Genomic DNA, 22,428 nt, shown 5'->3' on the forward strand with positions numbered 1-22,428 from the left:
ACACTGAATGATAGATTTGGAAAGGGATTTGAAGGCCACCTGAGATGACCCCCGATAGTCACAGAGAAAGCATTCCTCTTACACTACATCCCTGCAGCATAGCATATATTTACATGCCGACTTATACTATACTAAGCCATACGCCCACTCCTCCACATACTTAGTCACCCCAAATGGCCATTTTGTACTTCACAAAGAGCAGACTGGTTTAAACAATCCTTTGTCAACGTTCACCACAGCCAGATGCAAAATGATCAGAGCGATGCTGGAAATCCTGGAGAACTCCGGTGGATCCCAGTGCTGATGTCATCACTTTGAAGGATTTCCCTTCCCTAGAACCCTTTAGAGGCGATATTCCACCCCCCACGATGCTGAATTCACCACTGAGCAAACCCTCGATAGGGACCACATACATGCTTTTTATATTGAAGTAGAATCATAGAATCATAGAGTTGGAAGAGACCTCATGGGCCATCCAGTCCAACCCCCGCCAAGAAGCAGGAATATTGCATTCAAAGCATCTCTGACAGATGGCCATCCAGACTCTGTTTAAAAGCTTCCAAAGAAGGAGCCTCCACCGCACTCCGGGGCAGAGAGTTCCACTGCTGTACGGCTCTCACAGTCAGGAAGTTCTTCCTCATGTTCAGATAGAATCTCCTTTGTTGTAGTTTGAAGCCATTGTTCTGTGTCCTAGTCTCCAGGGAAGCAGAGAACAAGCTTGCTCCCTCCTCCCTGAAGTATTAATGCCAGAAGCCTCTAGGACAGTGACCAGCCTACCAGCTGTTAGGTATGGTGGGAGCTAAGGTCCAAAACACCTGGAGGAGCAGAGTTTGAGAAACAATGCTCTAGGGCAGTGGTTCTCAACCTGGGGTCCACAGATGTTTTTGGCCTTCAACTTCCAGAAATCCTAACAGCTGGTAAACTGGCTGGGGTTTCTGGGAGTTGTAGGCCAAAAACATCTGGGGACCCCAGTTTGAGAACCACTGCTCTAGGAGTTTGGGGACCTTTAAAAATCCTTTATCAACTTTGATAGTATTGTTGAAGGCTTCCACGGCTCGAATCACTGGGTTGTTGTAGGTTTTTCGGGCTATATGGTCATGTTCTAGAAGCATTCTCTCCTGATGTTTTGCCTGCATCTATGGCAGGCATCCTCAGAGGTTGTAGATGCCTGCCATAGACGCAGGTGAACCGTCAGGAGAGAAAAATACTAAAAATACATTAAAATACTTTTTTTTTTGCTGTTGCCACATATTTAGCGATTGAAAAAAGATGTTAACCTCCCATCTTCCTCAGCCTGCATGGTCAATGGGAGCTATAACTCAACAACATATAAAGGGTCATGACTCCCTCACTCCTGAAATACATGGGCCAGTATTCTGAGACAGTACAAAACAGTGTTTTGTGTACGCCACAACATTGGGATCCCTAAGCCCTCTCCTCTTAAAGCAAAGCTATTATTTAAATAAGCTAGAGCTGAAGCAGAAGCCACGAGCACTTGTGCTGTATTAGCACAAAGCAGAGGCATCCAGTTTCCAAGAAAACGACAATGCAGAGAATATTCTACCATCAGGCAGAAAAACAAGAGGTAAGAGCACTGGTGGAAAGAACGAAACAAATTTTGCTTAGCCCAAATAAAAATATGGGAGAGTGAATATGAAGACTGCCACCTTACATTGGATCAGACCACTAGTCCATGTAGTTTAGTGATATCTAAACTGACTGGCAGACTCTATGGTCCTTCCACAGAGTTATGGAAACTGAATTCCAAACTTTTACAAACTCTGGACAGAGAGCGTGCACAAGCTAGAGCTCTTTCTCAATGTTATAGCAAAAGTCAAAATAAGTTGGAACATTAACTTCTTCTCAAATGTACTGAGTTATAGAAAAAAAAAACAAAGCTAGTTAATCCTGCAGCAAAGGACAGTCAGTCTCCAAGTTACAAAAAAAGACCTATCTGTAGAACCTATTCTGTAGATTTGTTCTCAAGTTGAATTTGTTTGTAAGTCAGAACAGGTACATTTTACTTGTTCTGACTTACAGCCAAATATATATATAGCATAGAGGAGGGTTAACACCCCTGGGATATCTGTTTTGCTGTCTGTGCCCCTTGTTCAGAAGACTTCACTTTCTATCCCTGTGATAATTGGATTTTGGAAAAAAAAATGACTTGTTGTGGAAAAAAGGATTGGTGATAAAGCTTCAGTGGAGACACCTTTCCCCATGATAACCACTCTCCCAGGAGTGAATTTCTCTTCGGAAGGGTAGAGTTCTCCTAATTCCTGTTGCCTCACCCCCATTTTTAACTATGAGTTATTTGTAAGCCAGATGGCTCGTATCTTGGGAACTGCCTGTAGTTCAGAATGAACAGCATATTTACTAATGGCAAACCGCCACATTTCACAGGTGGAAACAAGGACAAATGTGGCCAAGTAACATCAGAGTGTGGTCAAAAAAGCAGCCGTTATTAATGAGAAAATCACATAAACTAGAAGCTGCAGCAGTATGCTTTTGACTGTTGGGAAACAAGAGAAAAAAGAAAGCAAGAGAAGAGAAACTGGAATGTTTTAAAAGCAGTTGAATGGTTGCAGCAGCAGAGGATTGACTGAAACTCTCCTATGAAGATTTATTGGGATAGTTGCAATATGTGTGTCTCAAAATGCGGCATACAGGGAGCATACCACCCCTCTGTTATGTTAGCTCCACTGGCTGCCAGTCTGCTGCCGAGCCCAATTCAAAGTGCTGGCTTTAGCCTATAAAGCCCTAAATAGTTCCTGACCAGTTTACCTGTCCGAACATATCTTCCCCTATGAAGCACTTTGGAGATTAAGATCTTCTGGGGAGGGCGTGCTCTCGGTCCCACCTTGTTCAGAAGCGTGACTGGTGGGGATGAGAGGCAGGGCCTTCTCAGTGGTGGCCCCTTCCTAGCAATATTACATCAGCCCCCTCCTTCCTAGCCTTCAGAAGGAGAGTTAAAACCTGGCCCTGGGACCAGGCCTTCAGAGAAGCAGTGCAATCTATATAAATAAAAATGTAATGTTCGTTTGTGGGATGAATATAAGTCAAAAACCACTGAACGAATTGACAAATTTGGACACAATACACCTATCAGGCCAATGAATGACCATCACTCATAAAAACACTGAAAAACAAAGCAGAAGAGACTTAAAAGCCCAAAACAAAAAAAAATACATTACAGCGCATGCACAAAACTACATATATACACAAACATATACACATATACACAAATATATACACATATATACACACACAAAACACATATACACATACTGGGCCACAGCAATATATTGCAGGGGACAGCTAGTAATATAATATAATTGGAATATGTGAAATGACTATGGAACGGCCTCAGACTACCATTTTTGGATGGTGTGATTTTAATATTTTAAATTTTTTAATATGTATTAATTTTAATTCAATTGATTTTAAGCTTAATGTTGTATGTGTTTAAGGCATTGAATAATTGCCATATGTAAGCCACCTTGAGTCTCCCTTGGGGTAGAGAAAGGCGGGGTATAAATAGGGTAAATAAATAAATAAAACTGAACACATTGTCAGGAAAAATCGGAGACTCTTCTTCAGATGTTCTCCTATAACTTGTATTTGACTTATATACTCACTACAGAATTTGGACACCCTTGGGTGGGTACTCTGTGTAAACACCTCCAGATCAACATATGGGCAACCAAGTCCAACCAGCCATCCTTGGGAATAAAAAGACCGGGGATACAAACAGAACATTGTTGTGGCCTCGTTGGAGATTAAGTGGCAAGTACCAAAATCCTTCAGAGGTAGAACATTACCCAATTGAATATAGTACAATTTCTTCCTCGAGTATCCAAATGTGTGCCACTCTAATTAGCTCTGTTATCTCAGACCTCATGCTGCAAATTGAATAATACGGCTGGAGCCTTTGGAGAGTTGAAATTATCCTTTAAGATTAGTAAGACAATAGATGCAGCACACTTTTTAATCACCTGTGAAGGCAGTGATTATCTTGCATGTCCTACCCTCATAAGATCCACAATACATCAGAAATGTGTGTTTTTATTTATTTAATACATACTATAATTCCATGTCAGGTTATCCAGATGTAAATTCTACAGCACTCAGTGGTGCTTCCTCCCAAGTAAGTACACTGGGGATTGCAGTCTTCATTTACATCTCTACCCAACTTTTCAATATCCAATTCCTAAAGTAGTTTACAGCATAAAAAGAAGAACAGATCTCTGCAGTGGGATTTTAAAGAAATGTACAAAGAACCACAAATCCCACAATATCTTTGTAGACCAAAGATGTTTTCAACTAAAAGGAGACAAGCAATAGGGGAGTAGGATGCATATCCTAAGGAGGGCATTCGTTAATTCTGGAGCAGCTACTATTCTCCCAAAAGAGAGTCTATTGTGCAAAAATTTCATGACAAATCTTAAAAGTCCAAGGACAAGTCATAACAGAGAAGACACCTAAGTATGAACCCGACCGGGACCACTTTCCACCTGGAAACCAATGTTCTCACGCTGGAAGGACATGCGGATCAAGAATAGGGCTCCACAGCCACCTACAAACCCACTGCCAAGAAACTAGACTTGGAGGACCATCATCCTCAGGCTATGAGGGATTGCCTAAGTAAGTAAGTAATGAACCTGAACATAATAATAATAATAACAATAATAATAATAATACTTTATTTATAACCGCTCTATCTCCCCGAGGGGACTCAGAGCGGTTCCCAGGTAAAAACACAGAACATACAAGTAAAAACAACATAACCATAAGATTAACAAAACAAAATATGCATAAAAATTGTCACCATAACACACATATATTAAAAGTATTCCTGCCTGTTCAAGGTAATTTAAAAAATTTAAAAGGCCAGGCCAAGATTTGTGCAAGCACAAAAATTCTAGGGGGCCCAGGAATTAAATGCAATGTTATGGCAGGCAACAATAATATTAGGTATGGGTCTGTGGCTGTTCATTCCAGGGCCGACTAGAGGAAATGATCTGGGTAATTGGTAGGAAGAATAAGGCTGTATTTGGCAATGTATAGGGTTAGAACTGGCCATTTTCAAATGCTTGTTGAAACCACCAGGTCTTCAAGCTCTTACGAAAGGGAGGGAGGGATGGGGCCTATCTTATTTCTCTTGGAAGAGCATTCCAGAGGCGAGGGGCCACCACTGAAAAGGCGCTCTCTCTTGTCCCCACCAATATTGCTTTGAGACGGTAGTGGGACCGAGAGGAGGGCCTCCCCGGAAGATCTTAGAGTTCGTGCCGGCTCATAGAAGAAGATGCGATCACAGAGATAGGTGGAGCCTGAACCATTTAGGGCTTTATAGGTCATGACCTGCACCTTGAATTTGGCTCGGCAACTTATCGGCAGCCAATGAAGCTGTTTGAACATGACAAAGATAAGCATCATCCAGTACAATAGCAGTAGAAAAGCAATACTGTGTGTTTTTCCCTTGATACATCAATGGAATCACACTTTTAGGAATGTAATTCTACTTATAAATAATATGAGGAATAAGCATCTTGTTCGATGAAGTCATAAATGCCATTTACCACATATACTCGAGTATAAGCCAACCCGAATATAAGCCGAGGCACGTAATTTTAGGAAAAAAAACTAGGAAAACATATTGATTTGAGTATAAGCCAATGGTTTGAAATGAAGCAGCTACTGGAAAAATTCAAAATAAAAATAGATACCTATAAAATTACATTAATTGAGGCATCAGTAGGTTAAATGTTTTTGAATATTTACATAAAACTGTAATTTGAGATAAGACTGTCCAACTCTGATAAAACCATTATTCTAATCTTCTTCAATATAAATGTGCTTACGTATCCTTCCAATAATCATAAAGAGAGTAAAATAATAAATGTAAATATAATAATAGAATAATAATAATAGAGTGAATAATGTAATTATAATAACAATAAGAGTAAAATAATACATGTAATTATAATAATAACAGAGTAAAATAATAAATAACTTTGACTCGAGTATAAGCCAAAGAGGGCTTTTTCAGCCTAAAAAAGAGCTAGAAAACTTGGCTTATACTCAAGTATATAGAACAATACTGTATTAATCATAACTTTTTCTGTGTTTTAGGCCTGTGTGTTTTTAACTTGTTTCTGGGATTAAAATGAGATATATTGACTTAGGATTGCTTATTTTTTACATTTTAAATTACATTTGGTCCAGCCATAGGTCTTTAAATGTGCTATTGTCAATGTTTTTTGTTTATTTTGTTTATTATATTTATTTTAACTGTTTTGTATTGTTGTTGTTATTGCTTTTTTGATGTATTGTGGGCTCGGCCTCATGTAAGCCGCACCGAGTCCTTTGGGGAGATGGTAGCGGGGTATAAATAAAGTATTATTATTATTATTATTATTATTATTATTATTATATAGAATGGAATACTTATAAGACATCTCAAAAACCATCTAGGTCAGCCTTCAAGGAGTGCAGAAATCCACTACTGCCAATTTGAAAGCAGTGAAGACAAGCCCACGGGATTCCAAAGGACACGGCCATGATATTTAAAGTGGAATCATAGTGCTATATTTGTGTAGTGTGAAAAGGACATCAGTTTTGACAATGGCAAGTGACATCGATCACACATCTGGACAGGAACCCAAACAGTGGTATTTCCCATTTGAACCACCAGTGTTTTGCTCTTCAACTCCTAGAAGTGCACCCTAGGATTAGGAAAACATTGGTCAAAGCTTCCAAGGTTGAAGCAAATGTTAAATACCTATGTCAACAATGGCAGCTACTTTTCTATCTTCTATCTAAAATTAGATATTTGAAATTAGGCAACTTTAGACTTTGGACTTCATGGCTTCACAGGGCTCCTGTTTTAGATAGTGATATCTATTAGTTTTCTAAAAAAAATAAAATAGTACTACTGCATCTGGAGTCCTCGTCCTCGTTCTTGTCAATGCGGCCCTGGTTGAAACCCCAGAATACTTTCCTGGCTCAGCCTTTATCAGATTCAATACAGCCTACTCAGTCTTGAGTAATACAGATTACTCAGTCCCTGTTAGCAGCACTGTGTACAACATTTGCTAACCTGGGGAGAGAAGCACTTTCCCTTAAGTGTGTTGGATGCAGACTTACTCATATACACAGAAGACCAAGGCAAAATTAAGACATGCTGAAGCCCTAACCACATCTACAGTGCCATATTATGAAGTTTGGAACTACATTACATGGTCTGTGCAGACCCATATATTGCAGTTCAATGTGGTTAAACTATGTTATATGGGACTAGTAAAGGTGAAGATTTCCTCTGACATTAACTCTATCGTGCCAGACTCTGGGGGGTGGTGCTCATCTCCATTTCTAAACTGAAGAGCCGGCATTGTCCGTAGACACCTCCTAAGTTATGTGGCCAGCATGACTGCATGGAGCGCCGTTACCTTCCCGTCAAAGCGGTACTCATTGATCTACTCACATATGCATGTTGTCAAACTGCTAGGTTGGCAGAAGCTGGGCCTAACAGTGGGAGCGCACTCCACTCCCCAGATCTGAACCGCCAATCTTTTGGTCAGCAAGTTCAGCAGCTCAGCGGTTTAACCTGCTATGCCAGTGTAGTGTATATGATATGCAGTTTCAAACCGCATTGTATGGCAATGTAGATGGGACCCAAGTCACCTTTTGACTTTGGAGACCTCATGAATTTCGTATCGTTTTCCAGGGCAAGGAATATACAGAGGTGGCTTTGTCAATTCCTTACTGTGAAACTAAGCCTAATACCCTCTCTTTGTAAGAAGGTCAAATGCGATTAAGCAATACGAGGAAAATCAACTTTGCAATACACTGATGGCGCTTCTTTTCAAACTCTCTCCTGCAGCAGAGCTGAATGTTATAGCAAAAACCAATTCAGGATTCTGGGTCCTGTTACAAATAATACCTTTCAAACAGCTTTAATACCTTTCAAACAGCCCCTCTACCCCATATTCCAGTCTATTAACTAATTATATTCCTATCCTCCTACACAATGCAAGAAGACAACAACAACAGAATGGGATTGAGGTGGGAGCAAAATTACAGATAGCTGATTGAAGGCCATATTTTTTATCCAGCAAGGAATGTTTACAGCCTCATCACACGAGAGCAGTGGTTCCCAACCTGAATCCATGGACCACAAGTGCTCTGCAAGAATGAAAATATGGTTCGCGGCCTCACCATTACACCGTTACCTTGAAACCATGTGGCAACAAGAGCAACTGGTCTCGCAAAACCCTCTTCTGGTGCTGATTTTCCACGAAAGATTACTACTACCACATGAGCTCTAGATCATTAAATATAGTTCTCTGTGGGTGAGGAGATGGCAACTACTGGATGGCATATGTTCTATCAGAAACTAAAGCTGATGTGGTCTATCCAATGAAATTTTCTGAATCAGCACCCCAAATAATCAAACCAAATCTAGAGTTGATAGAAAACGGATTTGTAACCTTTTTAATACAACTGTTGGAGAGTGGTCCCTGGCCAAGTGGTCCATGGTCAAAGTGGTCCCTGGTCAAAAAAAAGGTTGGGAACCACTGCACTAGAGCATGGATCCACTTTAAATCCAGTTTCTGCCTCCTGCAGAATTTTGGGGTTTGTAGTTTATTGAGGCCTAGGTTCTGCCTTGCTGAGCAGTTTAAAGGCCTCTTCATAAACTACAAGACCCCGAATTCTGCATGAGGCAGAAACTGGATATGAAGTGGATCCATGCTCTAGTGTGATGAGGTCCTCAGAGCAGTGGTTCTCAACCTGTGGATCCCCAGGTGTTTTGGCCTACAACTCCCGGAAATCCCAGCCAATTTACCAGCGGTTAGGATTTCTGGGAGTTGAAGGCCAAAACATAGGGGGACCCACAGGTTGAGAACCACTACCTTAGACGCTGCCTCAAAAGATTACATCCTGCATTATTAAATTTGTATTAATTCCCACGCTCTGGCTCCAAATTCTCCCATGACCATGGATTGGAATTCCTAATGGATGTATGTACAGGAGAGAGGGCAGGAAATTGTAAACCCATAAACATGTATTCTTATGCTTAAGTTTATTTACACCCTGGTTTTTCTCTCCACAAGGAGACTCAAAACTCAAAACTTGTGTCCCATGACTCTGGTTAAAAATGTGTAGGTTGTGTATATCTTATTCAAAATAAAGTATTTTGGATATCAGAGTATCTGTATTTGTATATAGATACAAACATAAAGAGCTATCTTGGAGACAGAGCCAAGTCTAAACATGAAATTCATTGATGATTCAAAAACGCCTTACACATATAACCCAGGAACGGACAAACTTTGGCCCTCCAGGTGTTTTGGACTTCAACTCCCACAATTCCTAACAGCTTAGCAGGAACCTAAGGAGGAACCTAATTAATGGGGGGGGGGGGGCAAGGGAGCCTAATGGGGGAGGAGGTAAGGGAGTCTAAGGTGGGGGGGGGGGGGGTAAAATAATCTTAATGGGAGGGGGTAAGGGAGGTTAATGGGAGTCAATGGAGCCTAATGGGAGGGGGGTAAATAATCTGAATGGGAGGCTAATTAATGGGAAAGGGGCAAGGGAGCCTAATGGGAGGCAAGGGAACCTAATGGATGTGGGGTAAATAATCTTAATGGGAGGGGGTTAAGGGAGCTTAATGGGAGTAAATAATTTCAATGGGAAAGGGGTAAGTGAGGCTAATTAACAGGAGGAGGCAAGGGAGCCTAATGGGCTTGGGATAAATAAATCTTAATGGGAGGTGGCAAGGAGGCTAGTTAATGGGAGTGAGGCAAGGGAGCCCAATGGGAGTGGGGTAAATAATTTGAATGGGAGGAGGTAAGGAAACCTAATTAATGGCAGTGGGGCAAGGGAACCTAATGGGAAGATGGTAAGGAAGCCCAATGGGAGGGGGGTACATGGGAGGGGGGTACCTAATTAATGGGAGGGGGACATGGGAGCCTAATGGGAAGGTGGTAAGGAAGCCTAATGGGAGGGAGTAAGGGAAACTAATTGGGGAGGGGGGGATAATCTGGGAGGGGGCTGGAAACTATTTCATGGGAGGGGGACAAGGGAGCCTAATGGGAGGTGGGAGGGAACCTAATTGGGGGGGGGATAATCTGATTGGGAGGGGGCTGGAAACTATTTAATGGGAGGGGGACAAGGGAGCCTACTGGGAAGGTGGTAAGGAAATCTAACTGGAAGGGTAAGAGAACCTAATTAATTGAGGTGGAAGGGAACCTAACTGGGGTGGGGGTAAATAATCTGAATGGGAGGGGGCTGGAAAACCTAATTAATGGCAGTGGGGCAAGGGAGCCTAATGGGAAGGTAGTAAGGGAGCCTAATGGGAAGGGGGTAAATAATCTGAATGAGAGGGGCCAGGGATCCTACTTAATGGGAGGGGCGAGGGAGCCTAATGGGAAGGTGGTAAGGGAACCTAATTTGGGGGGGGGGAATAATCTGAATGGATGGGTGCAAGGGATCCTAATTAATGGGAGGGGGGCAAAGAAACCTAATGGGAAGAGGGATAGGCAGGTTAATAAATGGAAGGAGGGTAAAGGAATCGAATTAATTGGGGGGGGGAGCCTAATGGGAAGGGGATAAATAATATTATTTGTAGGGGGGAGGAAGCCTAATGGGAGGGGCAGGTAAATAATCTTAATAGGAGGGGGGCAAGGGAGTCTAATGGGAATTTGGTAAGGGAGCCTAATGAATGGGAGGGGGAAGGGGGCAAAGCCACTCCCCAGGATGGGTCCAAGAAGGGCAAACCCCAGATTTGGGAGCCAAGAAGGGAGAAGCAAGAGGCAGGATTGGGGGGGGGGGTGTAAAAAGAGAGAGAGAGAGGCCTTTCTGCCTGGGTGGGTTCCCTCTTGGCTGGCCATCCCTCCTCCAAGAGAGAAGAGGGGAGGCGTCTTGCAAGAGGCTGCACAAAAGCGTGGCCTGGGAAGGAGGACGGGGGCCGAGGGACCTCCTCCTCCTCGACCAGGGCTGCCGCAGGGGCTTGGGTGGGTGCTGCCTGCTGCTGCTGCTGCTCTTCCTCCTCCTCCTCCTCCTCCTCTCCTCCCACGCCCGGCCTGGCCTACCCCTTGGAGTGCTCCGTCTCCTCCTCATTGTCGCCGTCGATGCCGCAGGTGTCCTGGTCGTCCAGCTCGAGGCTCTGCTGGCTGGCGGCAGACTCGCTGTCCTCCGCCATCACGGGGAAGGAGGGGAGCCAGGCGGGCGGGCGGGCAGGCGCCGCCGAGAGGAGGAGCCCAGCACCAGCCTATGGGAGGCGGGCAGGCGGGCGGGCGAGAGGCAGCGGGAGCGCAGGCAAACAGGCCCGCCGCCGACGGAAGAGCGCCCCCTGCAGGATGCTGCGCTGTATGCAGGGTTCATGAACTGCTGTGGCAGGCATGGACCAACTTTGGCCTCCCTCCCAGGTATTTTGGACAGTTCCTAACAGCCAGTATTGGAAAATGTTGACCATTTCCGCTACCTTAGCAGCCACCTCTCCACAAAAGTCAACACTGACACTGAAATACAACACCGCTTGAACTCTGCGAGTGCAGCATTTTTCTGAATGAAGCAAAGAGTGTTTGAGCACCGGGACATCCGGGACATCCGTAGGCAGGCCTGTAGCGAGGGGGTGGTTTTAGGGGTTCAACCCCCCCCCCTCCCGAAATGTTTCAGATTTTTTAAAAAAAACCTGGTTTACTCATGAATGTTAACTGGTTAACCTAATCCCTATGCTAAGTCTATGAGATGCAAAATATTAAGAGTCCCTCCAGAACTGTAAGCACTATCTCAAGCAAATATTGACAATTTATTCACACTGTCATTACTTGCAGCAATAGCCGATGTTCTGTCGCCACTGGGTCCGAACAAAATGTCTTTATTCTATAGAACGCACACTTTAAACCCAGCGGGAAGCCGGGGTGCCCGAAGAGAGATTGGTAGAGACTTCCAGAAGTAATGGGCTTGAGAGTCTTTAAAAGTACAACAAAGTCTTTATTAAGGAACAAATCTTCAAACAAAACTTTACGGCTTTACTATTCAAGTCTTTAAGAGACTGGCACTAACTTGGTTTGACTGTGCTATCTCATAAGGAAGAACTCTTTATAATCCCTCCCAAGCCGTCCATCACCTAGGCCTCACTGGTCTGGGTAAAACTGCCGATCCCCAAATGCGTCTGGAAACCGAGTAACCTACCAGACGAAGCTAGAAGATGTTTAGCTGGAATTCTGTGGTTCTGCAGTGATGTCCTGTGGAAACTTCAGGGCTGTTTTCCCCTCTGGTGTTGTGAGGCTGAGAGGCTGTGAGCTCTTAGCCAGAGCCTTTGGGACCTTTTCCTTCTGTTTCCCTGGAACTGGATGGTCACTGGATGACCCCTGGATGGTCGCTGGATGATCCCCGGATGGCTATTTCCATTTCCCCGGAAGGTTTTGAGGAATGAAGCCTTTCCTACGGGACTAGCTGATCTGCGTCCTATAGACTGGCTTCCTTGTGTGACTGAAAATAGGCCCCTTCCCTCCAAAAGGCAAAAAGGGGGCGGGACCAGGGATCCTAATTATAACTGGCAGGTGGCTTACCCTATAAATGCAAATTATAACAGGAAACCCCCTGCTGCAAAATCCCAAGCATGGGTTTGCACACAAACATAAACACAGCAAATAAATCTGGAGCTCCTGGAACAGCTGTTCCAGAACAGCCAATGTAGTGAAACAATCAAGTTGGGTGGGGGAGGGGTGTTGAATGCTCTCATTAAGGAGGCCAGACTTGGTGGAGGTGGTTGACAGGGGCGGAGCTGCAGGCTATTGCAGGTTGCTCTGCCCCCTGCTGTGCTCTTGGCTTCAGCGTGAGCTAGGAGGCAGGTTTCAACCCCCCGCCAAAAGATTTCAACCCTCCCCGAAATTTTCAACCCCCCCCCCTGAAATTTTCAACCCCCCCCGAATTTTTTTTCTGGCTACGGCCCTGTCCGTAGGGAGACCAAGGTGCTTGTTTATAAAGCTAATAGCTGTCCTGTGCCATGCATTGTTGGGACCCGGTCTGTGTATATGTGCTTTGTGTGTGTATACATTTGTGTACATGTGTATATATGCCTCTTTGCATATGTGTGTGTGTGTGTGGTTTTGTGCATGTGCTGTAGTATCTTCTTGGGGTTTTGTTTTTTTTTTTTTGGCATTTTAAGACTCTTCAGCTGTGTTTTTATGAGTGATGGTTACTCGTTGGCCTGATTGGTGTAGACACTGAGAACCGGGAAGCCCTGGCCCTTGAGTGCTCTAGCTGGAGGTCAGCTGTGACCAGCAGTGCTGTAGAATTTGAAGAGGCACAAATGGAGGGCAAAAGAGAGAAACATGACAAGAGGAAGGCATGTCAAGGCAACCCTGACCGGGACCGCCTTCCAACTGGAAACTGATGTCCTCACTGCGGAAGAATAGGGCTCCACAGCCACCTACGGCTGTTAGGAATTGTGGGAGTTGAAGTCCAAAATACCCAGAGGGCCAAAGTTTGCCCATGCTTGCTTTAGGCTTATACAGTCCCTGAGTTACAATCATCCAATTTAATCATCTGACAACTCCTAATTAAGAACTGGGGCGAGACAACAGGAAGTGAGAGGAATCTATCCTTTGGAAGGGAAATTCACTCCTGGAAGAGTTATTATTATGGGGAAAAGGTGTCTCCACTGAAGCTTTATCACCAATCCTTGTTTCCACATGTGAAATTCCCCAAAATCAAATTCGCACAGGGATAGGAAGTAAGGAGAAATATTCTGACAGGGGCACAGACAGAAAAACAAACACCACAGGGGTGTTACCTCTTCCCTATGCTATCCAAGCTGGTTTGAAGATTGGATTCAGCACACTGGAGAGCTACTTTAAAAATTGGACTTAATTGGCTGAGGGGGAAAAGGAAAGGGCCTGAGGTTGTTAGGAATGGTGGGAGTTGAAGTCCAAAAACACCTGGAGGGTCCAAGTTGGTTCAGGCCTGGTCCACAAGCTCCTTGTCCTTCAGTCAGGAAAGTTTAGGCTTGAGACTTCTGTGGATCTTCCTCCCTTTACGTAAGAGAAATCTACATAAAGGTATTCAGAGACTACATGAAGATAGCAAAGTTCCATACATCCCAGGTTAGATAATTTGTCAATCTACATAGAACTGCTCATAACTAATTCTCTTTTCCAATAAGAAAGGTATTACATTTATTTATTTATTTAAAACATTTATATTCCTCCCTTCTCACCCCGAAGGGGACTCAGGGCGGACACAGCATGCACACACACACACACATATATAATATCTCAATGGAACTCGTATCAGTGTTGGCTTACCCCTTGATTCAGTGGGTGTACGCTAGTTGGAAATAGCGATTGGATTTAGGCATACAAGGAATGTGATCCATTTTGTATTGTAAATGAGATTTTTACTGTTATTTAAGTGTTGATCTTTACTTACTGTCCTGATTTTTTTTAAAATACTGGTGGCCAGATTTTGCTCATTTTCATGGTTTCCTCCTTTTTGTTGAAATTGTCCACATGCTTGTGTATTTCAATGGCTTCTCTATGTAGTCCGTCCATGAAAGCCTTTGACAACACAGTCTTCAAGCTATTGCAGCCATGGAGCAAGTTCATGCCATTAAACCTTACTTGTTTTAATAAGATTGCTTTCTCCCCTCCAGCAACCAATTTGTTCTATTTTTGGTCCTATCATACTAAAAATAGCCTAATATTTTATAACTCATTATTTAATGACTGGCCATTAAGTAGTAGTGGAAGGTATTAAAATAGACTTGATTAAATTTTTAATGGTGCTGGAAGAGAATGGCAAGTAGCAACCCTTTTCCCTATCATCTTTAAATTGAAAGAGCAAGATATCTCTCATGGTCTTTAACTTTTAAGCCTCCAAATTACAAGATACCAGGTTACTTGACATGTAATGGCTAAGCAAGTATTGTTATTCTCCCCAAGCATCTTGAGGTTCTAAGTTCATAAGAACCTTAACTTCTGCCTCAAGTTCTCCTCCCAGAGTCAATGTCTGCTAAGGAAATTGTCTTCTTAATGGTGGTACCTTGGTTGTAGAATGACCTCAGAGACTGACTCACATGGTACCCTCTTTAAACCTCTTTCCAGTGTACCTGTTCATTCCAACTTTTTTATAAAGCTATTGTCCTCCCAACCCTGCTGTATGCCTACAAAACGTGGACTGTCTACAGACATCACACTCAACTCCTGGAACAATTCTATCAGTGTTGCCTCCAAAAAATCCTGCAAATCTCTTGGGAAGACAGGCGGACAAATGTCAGCGTGCTGGAAGAAGCGAAGACCACCAGCACTGAAGCGATGGTCGTCCGCCATCAACTCCGCTGGACTGGCCATGTTGTACAAATGCCCGATCACCGTCTCCCAAAGCAGTTACTCTAATCCGAACTCAAAAATGGAAAACAGAATGTTGGAGGACAGGAAAAGAGATTTAAAGATGGGCTCAAAGCCAACCTTAAAAACTGTAGCATAGGCACTGGGAAGCCCTGGCCCTTGAGCACTCTAGCTGGAGGTCAGTTGTGACCACCAGTGCTGTAGAATTTGAAGAGAAATGAATAGAGGGCAAAAGAGAAAAACATGCCAAGAGGAAGGCCCGTCAAGCCAACCCTGACCGGGACTGCCTTCCACTTGGAAACCAATGCCCTCATTGCGGGAGAACATGCAGGTCAAGAATAGAGTTCCACAGTCATCTATGTACCCATCGCCAAGACACCAAACTTGGAGACAATCTTACTCAGACAATGAGGGATCGCCTAAGTAAGTCAGTAAAGTAAGTCATTCCAACATTTACAATATTATGTGATTTTAACATATGGACTCTCAGTATCTGGTCTGTGATTTCTCATGCATTTATATTACCTGCCAGTTTTGCCTTGGCATTCGTAGGCAGCATAACACATTATATTTTTTAGACAACATGATTTTTCCCTGAACATAACTAATCCCATTTCTTTGAAAGAGCTGGGCCTCGCTGATGTTTGGCTGGAAGACCTCGGAAAAAACATTTAGGGGCTTCTTGCTGGGGTAGAATAGAATCCTACCTAGAACTATTAACTCCATGTTAATGTTTTATGTTATGTTTGATGTTTTTCAGTTTACTGGTTTTAATATATTATTAGGAGCCCCCGGTGGCGCAGTAGGTTAAACCCCTGTGCCTGCAGGACTGAAGACCGACAGGTTGCAGGTTCAAATCCGGGGAGAGTGTGGATGAGCTCCCGCTATCAGCTCCAGCTTCTCATGCAGGGATATGAGAGAAGCCTCCCACAAAGATGGTAAAACATCAAAAATATCTGGGCGTCCTCTGGGCAACGTCCTTGCAGACGGCCAATTCTCTCACACCAGAAGCAACTTGCAGTTTCTCAAGTTGCTCCTGATATGACCAAAAAATCAATTATTATATGCTATTTTAGTTATGTGTTGTATTTTATGCTCGGTAAGGCATTAAATTTTGCCATTTATGTTGCTGTGAACCACTTTGAATCCCCCCAGGGGTTGAAAAAAGCGGTATACAAATCAATCAATTAATTAAATAATATTCTATCAGCCAAAGTAGGCAATATTTCATTGATGAACTGATGATAGCTGTATTTCTTTTTCTTTCTTTTTTCCCCAAACTGCCAAGAAAATATGTATTTCATGTTGGGTAGCTTTGACAAACATGTGATTCTACATCACTGTTTATATTTCTTACCTTTAGGAATGAAACTCTGCTAGCACATTGTTAATGTGCACATCTGGGCACCAGTAAGAGTGTTCTGGTGTGCATTGCACACAAAAAAAATGCACATCAAATGCTACCAATGAAGACTGATGCTCCTAAACGAGCACTGGTCATTTCTAAAGCACATTTGACACACTTGTTGGTAGTATTCCTAGTCAGTGCTCTGATACACATTGCACATTGGAGCTGTGGTGCATTCATCACTGAATTATAGAATCAGAGTTAGAAGAGAGCGCAAAGACCACCCAGTCCAACATCGTGCTATGCAGGAACAGACAATCAAAGCACTCCTGACAGATGACCATTCAGTATCTGCTTTAAAACCTCTGGAGAAGGAGACTCCACCAACCTCCAAGGCAGCATGTCAAAACAGCTTTGAATGTCAGGAAGTTCTTCCTAACGTCCAGGTATAAACTTCCTGCAGTTTGAATCAATTGCCATGTCCTAGTGTCTTTCAAGCAGCAAAAAGCAACCTTACCCTCTCAACGTGCCATCCTTTCAGATATTGAAACATGGCTATCATGTCCCCTCAGCCTTCTCTTCTCCAATCTAAACATACCCAGCTCATTACTCATAGGGCTTGGCTTCCAAAACTTTGATCATTTTGGTCGCTCTCCTCTGGACATGTTCTAGCTTGTCAGTATCTTTCGTGAATTGTGGTGCCCAAAACTGGACACAGTATTCCAACTGAGGTCTGATCAATGCAGAATAGAGTGGTGGTTTTGTTTTCCTCCATCCAGACACTATATTCCTATTGATGCAGGCCAGAAGCGCATTGGCTTTTTTTAGATGCTGCATCACTGATGCAGCTTAAAGAACCAGTGTGATTCTAGGAACAACAGGCTCCTATATATGACAGTTGAATGAAAAGTAATGCCTCCTCCTTCATAACAGATGGCAGCACTGGTATGTGGCAGGTACTGGCTTGTTCAGTAGACTCTCCTCTACAGTTCCATTTTGGTGGGAAGGCTTAGCATTGAATGGTTGTGTTGTTAAAGTGCGAAGTATGGAAACCTGCGCAGATGGTTGGTCAATGCGACTTAGGCAACGTGCAGTCATTGAATTCTTGACAGCAGGTGTCACCCCAAAGGAGATCATCAGAGAATGCAAGCTGTTTATGTGTTGATGTGAGTACTGTGTGTCATTGGGCAAGTAAGTTTAAAGATGTTGAGGTGGGAACATCTGACTTGTGTGACAAACAAAGAGTTGGACGTGACAGCAACCACCGAGTTTCACAAGCAAAAGGTTGACAGATTGATTCAGGACAATTGTCATATCACTCAGAAAGAAATTTCAAGCATAATCAGCATTTCACAAGAACGTGTGGGTCACATTATTGCTTTGCTTAGCTATCGGAAGATGTGTGCAAAATGGGTACCCAGGATGAGAGAACTGTGAGACGCTGGTTGTGGAAACAGAGTGTCGACTTCTGATGGCTTCAGAAAACATGTTAATCATTGGCAGAAATGTATCCAATTGTCTGGTGATTATGTGGAAAAGTAAATAGTGGTAGTTAAGGAGCACATTCTAAGGATTATTTCTGCATTTGATTTATTAAAATATTCCCATCCAAACCCAAGTAACGAAGGTGGAGGCATTACTTATCATTCAACCCTTGTATTGTAACATCACAAAAGCCCCTAAGTAAGTAAGGAAATACTGAAATTGTGGAATTACTCAGGGCCCTTCCAGACCTAGGATCAGGATCTGATCCCAGTTTTCTGCTTTAAATTGGATTATATGAGTCCACACCGCCAGATAATCTGAGATAAACAGATAAATAGAACTGAGGAAAGGGCCCTCAGTTCGATTACCAGATATGCAAATATCTTCCTGAATTCCAGCCATAGGAAATTAAACCAAATTACCTTGTCTCCCTTTTCCCTGATCTCCATCACCAACTCTTTTTCTCTCAGACACCTTTTTTTAAAAAACCTACAAGGTTATCATTTAATCACAAATACTTGCACATTTATTTATTTATTTATTTATTTACTGCGCTTATATACCGCAATTCTCAGCCCTTTAAGGGCGACTCATTGCGGTGTACTCATTTCTCTGAGTCTATATATTCCTCTCTCACAGATTGGATTTTTTAAATTAGCACAATTGCTTTTGTTTAGGGAAAAGGTTTTATTTGTGAAAAGTGCCCCGTTTGTATATAGTAATTACATCCTGCTTGCTAATCACCTTTGCTTGCAATAATAAAAACTGCCAGAAATGAACAACAGGAGAGCAAAATGGAACAGGTGCCACCATTGACTGTGCAGTAACCTGGTCCTTGGTGGGTAACTGAGAGCTATTGCCAAGAGTTACTTTCAAATGGGGTAACGGCCCAGTTAATTGCAAACCGTGCTTCTAGTGCTACCATCTAGGTCAAAAAGACAACCGCAAAACAGTCAAGGGACTCTCCAGAGAAGCTGTGAAGCCAGGCAAAGCTGTGTTTAGGTGTTACATATCCTACAACAATTCACCTGTGAAAATTGGGACACATCCAAGCCGACCAACAGAATGTGGCAAGTTAGTTAAGGAGGAATAAAACATAATCTAGGCTGTTAGTTTGCTTTTGCCTGAGCCAATTGGGAAGGGCAAGAGTCTGTCCATTCCTCTGCCCTCCTCCAAATGAATTGAGCGTAAACTATTTTTGCATGACTGGATGACCATCTGTCAGGGGACGATTTGGTTGCGCTTTTCCTGCATGGCAGGGGGTTGGACTAGATGGCCCATGTGGTCTCTTCCAACTTTATTATTCTATGATTCTGAACTCTGTTTGCAACAATTGAAGTAAGCAGAGGACAAAGGAAGAACGTGACAGGAAAAAAGAGGAATTGGGGCGTTTAGAAATTGTTGATTTGGCTGCAAAAGTTCTGATTTATTCTCCGATGTCCCACTTTTTAGCTGTTTCACTGTAACTGGCCATTTTAAGCAAAGATTAATGTATGTACCACCTTCCCAGCGACTCCCCTTCAAACCGAAGTATGTTATGTGCCTTCAAGTTGACCTTGCCATGTGGTGGCACTATCTAAAATGAATGTGGCATAAGCTTTGCCATTGCCTTCATCTTAGACTGAGGGTGCATCTACATTGCAGAATTAATGCAATTTAACAGCACTTTAACTGCTATGGATCAAGCATGAGATTTGTAGCTTGATGAGGCAACAGTACTCTTGGGCAGAGAACACTAAAGATGTTGTAAAACTTCAAATCCCTTGATTCCATAGCATTGAGCCATGGCAGTAAATGTTCCAATTTCTTTCTTCTTGTCACATTCTCTTTGTCCCCTGCTTATTTCAATTGCTGCAAACAGAGTTCAGAATCACAGAATCATAGAGTTGGAAGAGACCACATGGGACATCTAGTCCAACTACCTGCCATACAGGAAAAGGACAGTCAAATCACCCCTGACAGATGTCCATCCAGCTGTGCAAAATAGTCGAACTGAATTAATGGTATAGTGTAGATGCACCCTAGAATAGTGAGAGTTACCCAGGGGCTTAGAAAAATCCATCACATGCTCCAATAAGTGTTGTTATATACGTGGATAGGACAAAATTTACAAAGTTTAGGAGAATGATGACAAACATTTTTTTGTGTTAAAATACGATTAGACCCTGGACATTTCCAAAATGACTGGAAAGTTAGGGGCGGCTTTTCTGGAGCAATCTTTTTTTCTTACAATATCCAAGTACAGTGTGTATTTTTATCACCCTATCTGTTTAACATTTATGCCGAACATATCATATGTCAAGCAGAATGAGACTCAGATGAAGGAGGTGTGAAAATTGGAGGAAAGAATATCAACAATTTAAGATACCCTGATGATACCATACTACTAGCGGAAAATAGCGAGAAATGGAGACTGTCATACTTCAGGCGTATCCTGAGAAGTCAAAACTCACTCGAAAAGGCAACAACGCTTGGCAAATATGGAAAAGTCAGTATGAGAACAGGAAAACTACATTTCAGATGGATATATTCTACCAAGGAAGCTACGGTTCTCAATCTGCAAGACCTGAGCAGGATTGTTGAAGTCTCTCATTCATTATTCAGTCGCTTCCTACTCTTTGTCATGGACTAGCCCACGCCAGAGCTCTCTGTCGATCATCACCACCCCCAGTTCCTTCAAGGTCAAGCCAATCACTTCAAAGATAACATTCATCCATTTTGCCCTTGGTCGGCCCCTCTTCCTTTTTCCTTCCATTTTCCCCAGCATCATCTTCTGCAAGCTCTCCTGTCTTTTGATTATTGATATTAGAGGCCAAAGTACTTCATCTTGGCCTCTAATATCTTTCCCTCCAGTGAGCAGCTGGGCATTATTTCCTGGAGTATAGCCTGGTTTGATCTTCTTGCGGTCTAAGACACTCTCAGAATTTTCCTCCAACACCACAGTTCAAAAGTGTATATCTTCCTTCACTCAGCCTTCCTTATGGTCCAGCTCTCGCATTCATAGAGTTACTATAATTTGAAGTTGCCTTGATAGCTGTTAACAAAATGTCATAGGTCACCGAAGTGGATTGGCTTGAAGCATCTTATCTTTGAATCATCTCAATTTTTCATTTCCTCATCTCCAACTGTGAGGAAAAAGATTCCATAAAGGCCTTTGGAAATATATACATACAAACCTGTGCCGGAGTTCAACACTATATCATAGGAATCAACTCGTTTTCTTCTCTGCTGACTTGTCAGGAGCCATTCACAATTTTTAGGTTTTCCCCTATTGTTTTCTTCTCACTCTCCTGCCGCCCTCAGATGAGTGCCCTTCCTTGCTTTTGCTTTTTCTTTTGCAAGTGTGCATTTGGAAACATGTTTCTGCTGATGTTCCTATCTCACGAGGTAAAGCTGAACACTGTGAGATTCACGTTGGGGAAACGTTCTAGTTCTTGGCATAGAAGACTCACATTGTGAATCCAGCGAAGTTCAAAAACTATTGTTCTATGAAGAGTTGGATAGAATCAAAGAACCGTAGACCTGGAAGAGACTCACAAGGGACATCCAGTCCAACCCCTTGCCACGCAGGAAATGCACAAAGCACCCCCAGCAAATGGCCATCCAGCCTCTGCTTAAAAACCTCCAGAGGAGACTCCACCATGCTCCACAGCAGCATGTTCCACTGCTGAACAGCTACTACCATCAAGAAGTTCTTCCTAAAGTTCAGGTGGAATCTTTTTTCCTGCAACTTGAATCTTTTATTAATTAATTTATTTATTTATAGCATTTATATTCAGCCCTTCTCATCCCAAAGGGAACTCAGGGCAGATCACAGAACACAAACACAGCAAACATCCGATGCTGTTAAACAGACAGGGCAGACATCAGATAGAGGTATTATGTCGGCATTTTTCCCAACTTCAACGTCCTGGAGGTTGTGCTCGATCCTGGCCACAGCAGGGTGCTGTTGCTCCATCCTCTATGATGAAGAGCCTTGATCACAGACTTCTTCCTTCCTTTGACCACCAGCATTTTCTGCTATTTCTTTTATGGTGCCATAAAATACCTCCCTTCTGAAGCGGTGTGCAATTTCTCTACTCACAGCTGTTTTTGAACTGCTTAGGTGGACAGTAAGCTGGGCTTTGAACTGCCAACCTTTCGATTGGTAAGATCTATTGTTGCCGGTGATTAACCAGCTGTGCTAAAGCCCGGCTCTTCCTAGTATCCAGAGCAGCAGAAAACAGGATTGCCTTTCCTCAA

At 42.9% G+C, this 22,428-nt stretch overlaps 1 protein-coding gene across 1 annotated transcript in view; it reads right to left on the reverse strand.

Moving 5' to 3' along the window:
- NMT2 (N-myristoyltransferase 2) overlaps nt 1–11,241 on the reverse strand; it is a 47,657-nt gene extending 36,416 nt beyond the window's left edge. The window contains exon 1 of the mRNA XM_060782327.2: nt 11,091–11,241. Within this exon, the coding sequence (XP_060638310.1) occupies nt 11,091–11,200 (110 nt within the window). The 5' untranslated portion in view covers nt 11,201–11,241. The remainder of the gene's footprint in view (nt 1–11,090) is intronic.
- Between the last annotated feature and the right edge of the window lie 11,187 nt (nt 11,242–22,428).

Source organism: Anolis sagrei, chromosome 6 (assembly GCF_037176765.1).
Source record: "Anolis sagrei isolate rAnoSag1 chromosome 6, rAnoSag1.mat, whole genome shotgun sequence".
In the NCBI taxonomy this organism is placed as follows: domain Eukaryota; kingdom Metazoa; phylum Chordata; class Lepidosauria; order Squamata; family Dactyloidae; genus Anolis; species Anolis sagrei.